We start from the raw sequence: 14,316 nt of genomic DNA, 5'->3' as shown, positions 1-14,316 counted from the left end.
AACACAGGCCCTGACAGAAGCTCACAGCTGCCCATTTCCAGCACCTTCATCCTTACCCTTCATCAAAGGTCTTCAGTAGGGGTGCCTGGGTGGGTCAGTTGGTTAAGCATCTGACTTCAGCTCAGGTTATAACCTCACAGTTTGTGAGTTCAAGGCCTGCATCAGGCACTCTGCTGTCAGCACAGAGCTTGTTTCAGATCCTCTGTCTCCCCCTTCTACTCCCCTCAAAAATAATAAACATTAAAAAAAAAAAAGGTCTTCAGTAAAGTGATATGAGGGTCAGAATTGGCCTCTTGAGAGGTGTGTGGTAAGCACATATACGGCATGGAGTCTAAGGGGTGAGATGCTGCAGCTAATTATCTCCTAGAAGATCCAAATTTGAATAAGCAAGTATCATCCAGCATCTGAAATGAAGGAGACCTACTATGTGGCTGTTCCAGAGGCTGAGCTTCCAGACTTCACCAGCTGCCAGTACAGAGGCCCTTCCTTCCAGCAGGTTCACGTTTGTTGAAAGGGGACAAGCAAGCTCTGGTATGGAAGCTTTGTGTCAGGCATTGAGCGCAGCCAGGAGCAAGAGTCCTCTCCTTGGTGTGGGTCCCTGAAGTAACCAGACGCAGCTTAAAAAACAAGCTTTAATCGATCTCATAAAAATTGTTCTTGTAACTGAACTTGAACAGGCCCACTTGCCCAGCAGGCTGCAGGTGACAGTCTCACATTTCCAGGTTCAGGGGCAGGAGGTAGGTGCACAGATAGACTGTGTCATCGATTTACTGGGTGGTCTGCAGCTCCAGCTTAAGGCATACCTTCAGCCATGCCACTGATAAGGAGGCGCTCCAAGGAAATGAGCCCAGAACAAAAAGCCCCTCACACTTGAGAGCCCTGTGCCCTTCCTCTCAACCACTGCCAGCTTGGAGCAGGGCCCAGTTGTAGAGAGAAGGAGTGCACTTAAGTTTGCCCCAAGGGGCCGCCTCATTCAAGTCACACGGACAGGCACAGCTTCTGAATTCAGCAGGATGTGGAGGAAGCAGGCATGACCAGCTTTAAATGATCCAACAGCCCCTGGGGTCACCAAGAACTGGTGTTTAATGAGGCCTCGAGGGGAAGGGCTGCCTTCCCTACAGACTGCTTGGCAGGAGCCCTTCCCCACCGCTTCCTCCCCTCCCCAGAGGGCGGTGTGCAGGGAATTGCGGACAGGTGTCGATGCCTAGACAGACATGATGCCGACTTGACCAAACTGGAGCACTTGTCCCCTTTTAAAAAAGTTTACAGCAAACAATAGGGAAACTGTCAGACGTAGCCCCTCATAATGATGAACCCTGGCGTGCTTGCCTGCCTGCTCCAGCCAGAGTTGCACCAACACTGGCGTTAAACAGTTAAGTGCACGCTCCCAAGGATGGCCCAGGGTGGTCCCCGAGAGTGGGGACCCTTGGGCTGCTCTGAGCTGGCTCCAGCTGCTGTCACTGTCCACTGAGAAAGGCCAAGTGGCCTTTGGTGCATCTGTTGGCGTAGTGTCCTTTCTCGCCACACTGGGAACAGCAGGGAGGGAGGGAGGGAGGAGACAAAAAAACAACACCGTTTTCAAATGCAATTTTCAGGTAAGGTAGCACCTGCCAAATACCAGGTTCGGTATGGGGACTCCAGAATTCTCAGTCATCCAGACTTTCATTCAGACACAACGAAGAAACTCCAAAGGTATCACAGAAACTCCAGGAACTCGGCAGATGGAAGGGGGCTGCACAGCCAGAGGGTGACCTGAGAGCACACAGCGGGGGTTTCTGCAGGCTGGGCCCACGTCAAACATGGGACCTATCCATGGAAGGTCTGTCGTGGGTGGCAGGATGAGGAGAATCCCATGGGAATCGAGCTCCCCCACCTGTCTGGGGACCAAGCCCCTCTGGCAGGCTAGCCAGTCACTTACCTTTCTGAGGCACTGTCTGAAGACGGGAGGCAACAAGGTGAGAGAAGCCACAAGGCTCCTTCCCCAACTCGGGGAGTCATGGCATGGACACGGAGGGCGGGCTGCACCCAGTTTTCCTGCCTGCCTCTTGCACCCTTGCTTAAGCTACCCCCCCCCCCCCCCGGGGCAAGTTGTGGTTACAGGATCAGAGAGATGGGACAATGGTTAGACTTGGGTGAACAGACCCAGAAAATCACTTGAAAAATCTAGCACTGACTCTGACCTGTCCCAGCTCTGATTTTCCAGGCCCTGCCTTAGCTTCTCTTCATTCATTCTTTTCACTCCCCAAAAAGAAAGGAATTAAAAGGTAGTGAATGGCAGCCTCAAGAACGGGACAAGGGTCAGGAGACAGGTAGGAGCACTCACCCTGCACTAATGCACCCAGTGCCTTCCCAACCCCAGCTTCCTCACCCTGGAATGCCCAGATCTCTCGTCTGCTCTATCCCCCTGACCCCACAGTGCCTGCGTTTTCCAAGGCTGTCTGATATGTATGTGTGACTTTGGATGAGTGGCCTGTGGAGCTGCCGGCTGACCCTCTGGTGAGATCACCAGAGGGAAGGACTCACTGGGACCCTGCTCACAGCACCTGGCATGTCTGTCAGCTTCCACAGCTGGCCCTGGAGAACCCAGGATTCCTACAAGGTGTCTTGAATATCAACTATGAAGGGCCTGACATGAGAAGAGGTTGTTGGGTTCTGGCTACACCTTTGTAAGTTCCAGGACTTGGGAGAGCTGGCTTCAAAGGCCTCGCTGCAGAGTCCTGGGGCAGGGTGGGGGCGGGGGGTGTCCAGAGGACAGCTACAATGCCTCTGTTTCCTCGTACTTGATGGATGACTGGTCAAAAGCGGTCTGTTCTCTCCTCACCTGGGAGGGCTCAGGCTCAAATCTCTGAGGCATTCCGTGAACCCAAGTGCACATTTAACTTTAGTTAAAGCACCTGGGGGTGCTTGGGGGCACCTGCCTTCCCCTCCTTGCAGAACACAAACCCCTCCTGGGAAACAGCAATAACAGTCTTGGTTCTCTCAGTAGAGCTGGCCCAGGGCAGGTGCTCAGTGAGTGAGTGAGTGATGGCTGTGGGAAGTGGCTCAGCCTTTCTTGAGAGAAAGTTCTAGGAACAATTTAAGCTAAGCGTACGCCCCCTTGACTCAGACCTTCTACTTGTAGGTATGGATGCTGCTATCAGACTAGAGCTCACAGAGGTCTAAGTGTTAGATTCAGCATGGTTTTTAGTAACAAAAACTATAAACTGCTATCCACAGAGAACTGGGAAAGTAAATTGTGGTTATATTACACAGCCAGTGGAACAGATTACATTCACATATATTGACATAGTTCAATCCACAACATAGTATTAAGAAAAAGAGACTATAGAAAGTTATACACACTAGAGCCCTATGTACATTAAAATGTACTTTCATCGTGCTTATGTAAGTTTGGCACAGCCGTTCTCTAAGTGGGGTCCCCCATGGGGCCTGAAGGAACACCAAAACCAAAAATCGTGACAACACAGCACACTAAGTCAAGTGGCTGTTTTAGGAAAGGTGGGAATAGAGATAACACTGTGTACCTGAAACATCTCTGTCCTCTAAATGTTTTTACAGAAAGCGTGTACTAATTCTGTATTTTGTAAAATACTGAAATCTGAAGTTTTTGTAAGCCTAGTTCTACTATCAGTTGTTTCTGCTGACTTCCCTCAGTGGGGTTTGCTTCCTTCTAGGTTTTGTGATTTTTGATTATGAACTCATTCTTCGGAACTTTAGCTGTGGGAATTCTGTGTGGTTGGGCTGAGAATAAATTCCTCATAGAGCCAGATTCCAGGGGCCCACATTTGGGGCTGTTTCCGATTAGAAAATTCAAGTCTGTATAGCCTTCACCAAGGGTGTGCATACAGCCCCAAACTCACGAAGGGTCCGTTGGTGACTATGAAGTCTCAAGGCACTTTTCTCCCCCCTTTCCATCCAGAGCCAAGAACAACACAAGTTTTCTAGCAGGACTTTTAAAAGTTTACCCTTCCCCTGAGCGTCCCACTCTGTTCAGGGGGATTCTAATCTGTTTTTTTCCTGGGTGGTAAAGCTGTCTCTCTCATTTGGGCATGTGCCCTTGTGGGATGTGAGGACATCCAGAAGCTTCAGGGCTCCCTTCCCTTAACCCATGCTTCCATTTTGTTACTGGCCTCTGGAAGATTCCCCTCCCTTTCCTTCAAACTCTGTCTTTGCATTCAACAGCATGTGTGATCGTTCTGTTGGCCCTGGTGTATCGTGGAAGGAAGCAGCATGGTCTCTAGCCCACCAGAGTAGCCCATTGTCACTTTTATGGTCAGGAAAAACATAGATGTTTTCATTTTTCAAAATTAACTGTCTGGGGAATGAGGGAACAGCCTCTGACTGTGAAGACCCTGCCCCATCCCCCAGCCCCAGGACTCACCTTGTAACAGGTGACCTGCTCCAGCGGCCGGGGTCCCCGGTTGCCTGCGCTGCTGTTTTGACTCTGCATGACCCCGATGACCTGCGGGGCTCTCTGCTGATTGGGAGAAGAGTTCTGACTCGTTAACTGGATCAAGGAGGACGACCTTTGTAATGGCGGATTGTTACTTTGCTGGAAAGAGTTACACAACACGGTTTTACTGCGGAAAACACGTGCACGCAGACTACCAATGGGGACAGGAAAAAAGAGGGCGGGACTGCTCCCGCATGACCAGCAGGAAGAAGGGCTTCCGCGGTGGCCCTGCTCAGGAGAGCAGCCAGAAAAGAAACATCTGGTGATGATGGCAGGAGCCGCTGCCCGAAAAACACCATGCAGACACACAAAAACGAAAAATAAAAGTAGAAAACAAAACACCAAAGAGACGAGGAGGTCTCTGGGGCAGCAGGGCGAGGGCATGAGCAGGCCTTACTTTTGTTTCTGAGGTTCTAGCTTCAGGTCAGGATGAACGCTTGGTTCAGCCAGATGTTTAGCAGCCTACACGGCGAGCAACAGTCACAGAAAAACAGTTGGAGGCTGACGTGCTGACCTGCGGTCTAGGGGCTGAGAGGGCCCTCCACTAGGGAGTCATGTGAGCAAGGGGGATGGGGGGCTCGGGGCTCGGGCCAGATAGCTAGGCCACCTCCTAACCAAGAGGGGTCCCGGCCCGGCCTCCGCAAATACAGGAGCACTGAGCTAGAAAGCCCCAGGTTGTCATGGCTGTACCCACACCCAGTTCCTGGCTTTGCGAGGAGTTCTGAGTCGTCCCACAGCCTCCTGAGGGTGGGGGTCAGTGCAGTGGGGCCAGGGGCGGGGGGGCATGCCCCCTACCAGCTGCTCAGCCTGTAGCAATGAAGGATGAGCAGGGCTTTGGCAATGGGGTCAGAGTCCAGCCAGGTAATAGGTAAGAATTCAAGATCAGTAGGCGGGTTTACTCAGCCTGTTGAGACCCTGCTTAGTGCACCTGGCCAGCCCTTCTTCTGGGCCCCCAACCCTTGACTCCCGGGTGTCCTTGGTTTCGGGGGGTGCTGCTGCAGATTCCCACTTGTCTGTGGCATCTCTCCCTCTCCTCATCCTTGAGGGGATCAGCCCATTGCTGGGTTGTGGGACCCCCTTGTCTAGAAAAGTGAAGCCAGCTGGTCCTTCAGCTCTGTTCCCAGCCTGTCCTGCTGGGAACCTCCACTCAGAGCGCTAAGGGTACTGGCAGGAGAACCAGTCAGCCTCAGTTCTGCTCCCCAGCTGCTCCTGCCCAGCTGCGGGACCTCAGACGAGGCCCTCCCTCTAGTTTGTTTCCCTGTTTGAAACAGGAAGGGCTGGAACCAGAAGCAAGAGCAGCAGACCCACGGCGCTCGAGCTGCCCTCCGCTCTGGCCCCTGGGAGCGGGGGTGGGGGGTGAGGTGCCACTGAGGCACTCGCCAGGCAAGAAGGGGCGAGAAGCCAAGTGGGCATTCGGCTCTAGCAGACATAGCAGAGAGCCCTCCACCTCTAGAGGGAGATGCAAACCATTCTGCTCCCTGAATTTTCTGCTGGAACTCAGGGTGACTCCCCTCCTGTCCCACCTCCTCACTGCCTTCTCACACATCACCAGCCGGGGCTGTGGCGGACCGTGCACCAGGGCAGGCAGTGTGGGGGCCGGCAGCACTACGGGGCCAGGGAGGGGCAGGGGCACAGTACCTTTGTCGGAGGCTGCGTCTGCTGTGGCAGTGGGGGCTGCTCGGTGGTTCCCATCGGCAGTTCAAATCGAGGGCTGGTCACCCCGCAGCCAGAGGGGATGAGAAGAAGAGGAGAAGAGGGGATGAGAGAGGGGCCATGCCAGGAGGTATTCCCAGGAGATCACAGGCAGCCTCTGCCCAAGCACAGAGCAACTCACCCAGATGTGGGGAGGGCGCCGGCTCTCAGCTCCGCCCCTGAAGCCTCGGGGGACAGGGGTGAAAAGAACTGACTTGTCTGGGCAGCTCTGCCCACATCTAGCTTCGGGACCTTCACAAAGTGCTGCTGCCTCCGGAGGGCTTTTTGTTCATGGGACCTCCCCCCACTGCCCCCACATCCACTTCTAACTCAGGTGCCAGACCACCTCCGACAAGACACAATCCCGAGGAACACACCCGGCTGCCCCGCAAGCAGGAATCCCTGGGCCCCCTGCAGGCTCCTGGCTCTCATCCAGAAAGCGGCGCCAAGTCTGCAGCACCTGCCACCTGCCCACTGGGTGGCAGTGACCAGGATACCATGCTTCTGTGCAGGTGTCCGTGGTGTGGACAGAAGCAGCCCAGGGTGGGGGGTGGAGGGGAACGACACTACTCTGCGGTCCCAGCGCCACCCCAGGGAGAAGTCCGACTCCACAACCACCCAAAGTGACAGATGTGCACTAAGGCCCAGGAGAGGAGCTCTGAGCCCTGCTGGGCAAGGTGAACCCCACTTTAGAGGCTACGGACCTGCCTCAGACCAGGTGCCAACCCTACCACCATGTGACCGAGGCCAGTGGCTAAGCTCTGAGCCTCAGTGTTCCCACGCGCGAAATGGCGTCATCCTCTCTCACACACACTTGAGAGTTATACAAAGTAGTATATGTGGAATCCCAAGCTCTGACTCCACAGAGGCCCCCAAACTGCAGTCTCCTTCCTTTAGGGCTCAGGTTCTTAACCAGAGGTCCCTTACAAGGCATGAGCTTTTCTCATGCACGCAGCCCAGCTTTCATCAGATCTATGACCCAGGAAAGGTTAAGTGTTGGGCTAGGCAGAGCCACCTCTGAGCTCAGGGAGCAGCAGTGACCCCTGCCCCAGGTCCTGTGGGGACACCACCTAATGATCAAAGCCCAGCTGGACCCAGGAAAGATCTAGAGGGCAGCAGGGCCTGGGGCAGGAGTGGGGTAGGGGAACAGGGTCTGGCTACTCACTGCATGAATTTACACGAGGGCCCCTCTGGGCAGAATCCCACGAGGTAATTCACACAGATGACTCTCCGTGTGTGCCGGTGCCTGCACAGGGGACCTGTGGAGCCAAGCGTCTGGGTCACTCAGACTCCCCTCTTCGGGGGATGGCCTCGTGCCCCTGTGCCAGTCAGAACCCTGCCTACACCACTGCCTGGGGCGCAGAGAGCAAGAGCAGGGCTTTAGATACTGGCTCTGTCTCATATCCATTCACAAGGGACAGCAGGCAGGGCACACAACCTCTAAACCGATAGTTTCCTTACCGAAAATCTAGGTGAGAGTGCAGTCCACACAGGAGCTTTGGGAGGCTCGGGCGAGCTGAGGGTGTAAAAAAGCCTCACGAGCCCCAGATGCCTAACACCAGATTTTGCTGGGACAGGTAGAGGGTCATGTGGGGACAGGAAGCGAGGACCAGCGTCTTGCTGGGGGCCCAGCCACCCTGACACCTACCATGCTTGCAGAAGCCACGGTCGTACCAAGGGCAGTCCTTGATCTTGGACTCAGGGTCGATGTGCAGGAAGGGGCACTCCTTGTTGCTGCACTCCCCTGCAGGGAAAGCCAGACGTGCGTCCACCTGGGGCAGCTCCGGGAGAGCCAGACCCAGACCCACCTCATGGCTCTCTTACCCAAAGGGGGTATCCTGGACACTGGGCAGGGGCCCAAATATGCAAAGGCACCAACTGAGAGCAGGAAATAATTGGTCTCTACCCTGATGAGCCCTTCACATCTACTAGCCGGGACAGGCGAAAGGTCTGAGGATTCCACCTTTCAGAACAAACAGGGAAGATTTGGGAACTCAAGGCTGAAGTCCTGTGGCAGAATGTGATAAAGCCTTTATGATGACAGCTCCTCTTAGGAGCAACGGGCCCAGCTGGCCAGTGGCATCGTTCACCCAACTACGGGATCCACCCCCTCCGCACTTGCCCTCCCCGATCCATGTGACACACGGAAGGACAATCTGATCACTGGTGGCCAGAGAACACGCAAATCCCTTTCCAGACCCGCAAGCCTCTATGTGGTCTAGCCTACTCCTCCCCAGGCTCCTCCACCCCCAGCCATATTGCCCCCCGCCCCACGTGACCGGCCCCTTCTTAGCCTTCAGATCCCAGCTCAGGTCTCCCCTCCTGAGAAAGACCTTCCTTGACCACTTAGCCTAAAGGAAAATATGGTCCTCATGTGGTCCCATTGCTGTTTATTTCCTTTAGAGTGTTTATTGCATGTCATTTTCTTTTCTTTTTTTTTTAACGTTTATTCATTCTTAAGAGTGAGAGAGACAGAGTGTGAGTGGGGGAGGGGCAGAGAGGGAGACACAGAATCAGAAGTAGGCTCCAGGCTCAGAGCTATCAACACACAGCCTGACGCAGGGCTCGAACTCATGGACCGTGAGATCACGACCTGAGCTGAAGTCGGACACTCAACTGACTGAGCCACCAGGCGCCCCTTGCATATCATTTTCTTTTATTTTTTAATTTTTTTTTTTTTAACATTTATTTATTGCTGAGAGACAGAGAGAAACAGAGTGCAAGCAGGGGAGGGGCAGAGAGACAGGGAGACACAGAATGTGAAGCAGGTTCCAGGCTCTGAGCTGGCAGCACAGAGCCCGATGTGGAGCTCAAACTCACTCACGATGAGATCATGACCTGAGCTGAAGCCTGATGCTTAACCGACTGAGCCACCCAGGTGTCCCATGCATATCATCTTCAACTTTGTCTCACTGCTGTCAGCTGCCTCTGTCCCTGGGCCACCAGAACAAAAGCACCGCGGGACGAGAAATGGGTCTCTCCTGTTTACTACCGACACTCCAGTGCTGAAAGAGGACCCTCACTTGTGTCACAGGTAACAGAAGCTGCATGGTACATGTGCACCGGGGCGAGCTCTGTGGGGAAAGGGCAGGCAGGGGAGCATCAGAGGCAGTGGGGAGGTTGCCAGGCCCGGCAGGAATGAAGGAACCCAGGTCAGCCTTCAGGGGTGCTCTTAAGAGTCTTCCAGGAGGGCTGTCTCCTGCCTTTGGATCCAGATGGGAGATGGCTTCCATGAAAAGGGGACACCCCCCTTCCAGTGCTGGTTCCAGAGCTGGTTTGGTGGTGGCAGTGGGGGGGGGGGGGGGGGTGCGGCTGGGAAGCCTGGGTCCTACTTCTAACTATCTGTGCATTGACTTCATAGCTTATGCTACCTCTACAAAAAAAGCCACAACTATCATAATAAACCAGCAGGGCATGCCTGTCGGGCTGCTGGAATAATTAATGTCTCCTAATGACAGTGCTTTGAAAGCATGCTGCATGTCCAGTGCTCCCCAGCACCCCCAGCCCACCGCAAAGTATAGCAGGCTTACAGCCCCCCGCTGAGCCCCTGCACAAGGCCAGCGGTCCCAGGACCAGAGCCCATCCTCATCCTGACCAACAGGGCTCCTTCCTGGGCAACCTCCGCCCACAGCAGAGAGCGGTGGATTCTAGTTCCATCAGGGAGCATAAGAGCTCTGCTGAGCAGCCCCCTCTGCCCCCGCTTCTCCATGCAGTCCTCAGGATAGCCAAGGGCACATGTTCTTTATACAGCGAGCAAGGCAACCTCAAGGTGAGGAGTGGAGCTCTTGGCCACCACAAGACAGCCCCCTGTTTAGGACAGTCAAAGTAATACCTGGGATCGCACTCCCAGACAGAAGGAACCAGCTCAGACCTGGGGGGCAAGGAGTCGCCAGTCTGGAAGCAACAGCCGATATGAGGGAAAAGGTCAACGTGAGCAGAAACAAGGCCTCCTGCCAGCTGCACCCACCATGGGACCCTCAGTTGCCTCAGCTTCCAAAGAACTTGAAACTAGAGGGCCAGCTGAGGTTGGCAGGCACTGCGTGAGGTTCTCATGTGAAGCTGTAAAGATGGGAGTTAGCAGACACCATGGGCACCTGAGCAGCTGTTTATCCCCTCTGGGTGTCCGTTCTGGGTGCCTCTCCAGAGCTCCTGAGCCTGGATGTCCGAGTACAGAGAGGGGCCGGGCCATCTGCTTACCGAACTTGGAGTAGAAGTAGCACTCAGGCATCTTGGTCATGTCGTACTCGTGCAGGAACTCGCACTGGTCCCCCTTCTTGCACAGCCCCCGCAGCCAGTGCTTACACACAACCGTCTTCTCGCCACTGATATGGCGGAATGGGCACATGCCCCCTGCCAAGAAAGACAGCGCACTGTGAGGAGGGCGGCGCCTTCACCCCACATTTCCCTGCAGTATCTGGGAGCAACATGTCCTGGGAGGCGGTGGTTGCCCCTGGCAGAAGGCAGTACATGGGCACACGTCTAAGTTTTAGTACTTCTATATTTTCTATGTGTTTTGGAAAAACCTAACTAAAACATCACACCATGCTTTCACAGATATTACTGTAAGATGGAAACTTTTTTTTTTTTTTTTAAGATAGGAAGCAGGATTTATTGGTGGGCATAAATAGGGAGGGGTAGTGCTGAGATTCTCATGAGTGCAGAGCCCACCATTTGTCCAGGGGGCCACGATTAGGGATGTATTTGACCCCATAGCCATCTGGGATGAGCTGCTTTTCTGCCACCATGTCTTCAAATTCGTCTGCATTAAACTTAGTAAAGCCCCACTTCTTGGAAATGTGTATCTTCTGGTGGCCAGGGAACTTGAACTTGGCCTTGCGTAGGGCCTCAATCACATGCTCTTTGTTCTGCAACTTGGTACGGATGGACATGATGACTTGGCCAATGTGGACCCTGGCCACTGTGCCCTGGGGCTTTCCATAGGCACCCTGCATGCCTGTCTGGAGCCTAGACTGGAGAAAGCGTGAGGCCAAACTTCAATGTCCACCAGAAAAAGCTGTCTCCAAGGTCCCTTAGGGCACCCCATACAATCAACAGGCTGTATAGACCACCAAGGAGGCTGCTGTTTGCAGACACACCACACCGGGCCCCATGGGAAAAGAGCACAGTCGGCTTAATTGGCTGCAGTAAGATGGAAACTTAATAAGCCTTAGGGTGGTGGGGAAATAAGCTTATTTGTTAATTAAAGAATAGCTTTAGTGATACACAGACATAGCAAAAATTGTAGGGGTAGTTAAAAAAAAAAAAAAAAAGATTGGGGTTTGGGAAACACGGCTCTAAGAAACAGAAGGTAAAGAGGATACCAGCAGAAGCCTGGACCCCAAGTGGGCTCCACCTCTAGTTATAAATGCCCACTTAGCCTCCAAGAATTAGGAAAGAAAATCAACTTCAGAATTAAAGAAATGCTCTGTATACAAACTGGCCTTCTGTGGCAGGAACTGAGCGACCAGCCACCCAGATGGGACAGAGCTGCGCCCTTGGAAACTCGTATTTATTTTTATTTCATTTCATTTTATTATTATTTTTTTTGGGGGGGGAAACTCATATCATTTCATTTATTTTTATTACTATTATTTTTTGGAAACTGTTTTTTCTTAAAAAAAATTTTTTTTAATGTTTATTTATTTTTGAGACAGAGAGAGACAGAGCATGAATGGGGGAGGATCAGAGAGAGAGGGAGACACAGAATCCAAAGCAGGCTCCAGGCTCTGAGCTGTCAGCACAGAGCCCAACGTGGGGCTTGAACCCATGGACTGCGAGATCACGCCCTGAGCTGAAGTCAGACACTCTGTCTCTCTCTGTCTCAAAAATAAATAAACATTAAAAAAAAAAAAATTAGTTTCCAAATAAATTTGCCTACAGGAAGAAAAATGCCCAGACCGATACATGGCATGTAAGGTCTCACCTGCAATCTGTCTCCTTATGAATCAATGGATGGTCTGGCTCCAGCAGCCTCTGTTGGAGCCCAGTTAGTATGAACAAAGCTCCACAGGACAGACTATTGTAGGGGTTTTTCATGAGAGGATACAGAGGACAGTGAGCTTGTGCAGACTGTAGAATCAGAAAGGCTTGGGTTCAGACACTGGCTCAGCCACTCACTAACTCTGTAATCTTGAAAAAGTACCTAAACACCTCAATACTCACACCTTCTGCCCATGTCACAGGTCAGCTCGTGGCCACAGGGAAAGTGAGGTGAGAAGGCAGACTCAGAGTGAGGGTCCATCCTGTGTTTTAAATTTCAGGCAAAATACCCCATAGTGTTCCTAGCCTATCCAAAGCACAGTGATTTCATCTAGGGACACTGTTAGTCTGCAGCAAACCAGACCTGACAGCCTATAAGTCTGCTTGAAGGCTGGGTGGTGGAAAGCACCTCAGGAGGAATGTCGGGGAGCCAGTGATTTCTTACCTTTGCCACAGGCAGCTTTCAAAAAGAATTCGCAGACAGCAGCCCCTGACTCTGCAGAAAGGAAAACAGAGACATCAAACAAAGTGAGGTGTGACTAGGGACAGCTGAAAACACAGGGAGGGGACCCTCCTTGCCTTTAACCACAAAGGGTACAGGAAACGTTCTGGCAAAAAAATGCAAAGCCAGACCAAGCCAGAAAAAAGCTGCTCATTTTAGCCATTCCCTGCAACATGAGACACATATGCTGGGACCAGTTATTCTGAGAACCTCCTATAAGCAAGATGCTTTCAAGTGGCTGTGGAAAGGTTAGGGCATAAGATCACAGAAGTTAATTACCCCCAGTTTGGACATGGGATGGTCCAGAGGGCTAAGACTGTGCATGAGAAGTGTGGCCACTTGAGGGGAATGAGGCTACAGGAGGCTCTTCCAGGCCACGGACTGGTAGGAGAACATGGATCTAACACAACATAGGGAACTGCAGACCGAACCAGTCAAGAACACTGGAGAGCTCACCTGGTTTTACTAGGTACTGAATGGCCGTAGACCAAGTGGTCTTCCACAAGTCCCTTCCCCCTCCCAGGCCTCAGTTGCCCCATCTGTGGATTGAACGCAATGACCTCTAGGCTTTAATGTTACAACATCAGATTCCAAGTGTGTCCAGAAAGGAAACAAGAAAACTGCTGGGTTTTTTAAAAAAAAGTGCTAGACATGGGAGCACCACTTGGGTGGCTCGGTCATTTAAGTGTCCAAGTCTTGATCTCAGCTCAGGTCTTGATCTCAAGATTGTGAGTTCAAGCCCGGCATCAGGCTCCGTGCTGGGCGTGGAGCCTACTTTAGAAAATAAATAAATAAAAATAAAGTGCGAGACATCCACCGAAGTTGGGGGGTGGCGGAGCCAGGAGCTACCATCTGAAGGTGGAGAAGGAAGGGAGCTCAGGCAGCTGCCCAGCTGTGATGAATGACCCAGAGTTGGGGTCCAGAGAAAAAGTGAGGGATAGGCTCCCAGGGGGGCAAGTCTCAGAAGAATGGAGCTTGAGTGTCTAATTGGGAATCTCCTACAAAGAGGGACAGGTGGTCCTTCCTCCAGCAAGACTCCTCCAACCGCCCAGTACTGATGAAAGCAAGAAGAGGGTGCTCAAAGTGGGGAGCAAGTGGAAAAGGTGGATATCTAATTATTTTCCTTCAGTCGGGGGAGCGAAGTAATTTCCAATCCAGGGCGTTCGCTTTCATTCAAGAATTATTCGAACAGCCAGACATGGTTCTGCCCTCCTGAAGGTTGTATTGGGACAGCCCCAGGGGATCAAAGATCCAAGAAAGGGGGGCTCCCGAGCCTGAAGGGGGTCCCAGAATGGGGAGGAAAGGAGTCCCAGGCCCGATGGGGAGCAGGCCCCGGGACCGAGGGAGAGGGGTCCCGGGGCAGAGTCGGTCGCGCCCCTTGCCCGCAGCCCCGGCCCCGCGCTCACTGTCCATGCCGGGGAAGGGCAGCGGCTGTGCCCCGAGCTGCTGCTCCACTGCGATCTCCAAGTCGAACTTGATGTGGTCCACGCTGGCGATGATTTCCTGCATGGCGGCGGCGGCGGCCACACCGGCCCGACTACCCCTGAGGTCCCTCGCCGCCCTCACACCTCTACCCGCCACCGGCCCCACCGCTCACGGTCCTCCGCCTCGTCTCGCCTCGCCTCGCCGCCGCCGCCGCCGCCGCCCGAGGGATGCCGGGAGCTCCCGGAGCCCGCGCCGGCCTTTCGCC

At 53.3% G+C, this 14,316-nt stretch overlaps 2 protein-coding genes and 1 non-coding gene across 5 annotated transcripts; all 3 read right to left on the bottom strand.

The window, feature by feature from the left end:
• Nucleotides 1-618: 618 nt before the first annotated feature.
• CPSF4 (cleavage and polyadenylation specific factor 4) lies at nt 619-14,258 on the bottom strand. 3 transcript variants are annotated; one of them, XM_042922546.1, is made up of 8 exons: nt 14,033-14,258; nt 12,570-12,620; nt 10,343-10,495; nt 7,794-7,889; nt 7,311-7,404; nt 6,092-6,164; nt 4,382-4,552; nt 619-1,526 (listed from the first exon to the last, which is right to left on the bottom strand). In XM_042922546.1, the coding sequence occupies exons 1-8, from the start codon at nt 14,133-14,135 to the stop codon at nt 1,458-1,460; spliced, it is 810 nt and encodes a 269-aa protein (XP_042778480.1). In that variant the 5' UTR covers nt 14,136-14,258; the 3' UTR covers nt 619-1,457. The 3 variants fall into 3 exon arrangements, with proteins under 3 accessions (XP_042778480.1, XP_042778481.1, XP_042778482.1); XM_042922547.1 differs by having other exon boundaries at nt 4,382-4,477; XM_042922548.1 differs by having other exon boundaries at nt 4,382-4,474.
• On the bottom strand, nt 10,760-11,305 carry LOC122210091 (60S ribosomal protein L10-like). The gene has a single exon (XM_042922553.1). It carries the CDS (start codon nt 11,095-11,097, stop codon nt 10,795-10,797), a length of 303 nt encoding a protein of 100 aa, XP_042778487.1. The 5' UTR covers nt 11,098-11,305; the 3' UTR covers nt 10,760-10,794.
• Nucleotides 11,158-11,290, bottom strand: LOC122210401. The gene has a single exon (XR_006198047.1). It is a non-coding gene; the product is annotated as a small nucleolar RNA SNORA70 (small nucleolar RNA).
• Nucleotides 14,259-14,316: the final 58 nt, after the last annotated feature.

Source organism: Panthera leo, chromosome E3 (genome assembly GCF_018350215.1).
Source record: "Panthera leo isolate Ple1 chromosome E3, P.leo_Ple1_pat1.1, whole genome shotgun sequence".
NCBI lineage: Eukaryota > Metazoa > Chordata > Mammalia > Carnivora > Felidae > Panthera > Panthera leo.
This window is presented reverse-complemented; position numbering and strand designations above follow the sequence as displayed.

Bases quoted from the DNA above. Each gene is read 5' to 3' on its own strand.
- LOC122210091 (XM_042922553.1), bottom strand. From the start codon at position 11,097: ATGCAGGGTGCCTATGGAAAGCCCCAGGGCACAGTGGCCAGGGTCCAC.
- CPSF4 (XM_042922546.1), bottom strand. From the start codon at position 14,135: ATGCAGGAAATCATCGCCAGCGTGGACCACATCAAGTTCGACTTGGAG. The intron at 10,496-12,569 runs GTAAGAAATCAC...CTTTCTTGGCAG, and splicing joins GAAAGCTGCCTGTGGCAAAG to GGGGCATGTGCCCATTCCGC. The intron at 6,165-7,310 runs GTGAGTAGCCAG...CGGGGTGACCAG, and splicing joins CCCTCGTGTAAATTCATGCA to CCCTCGATTTGAACTGCCGA.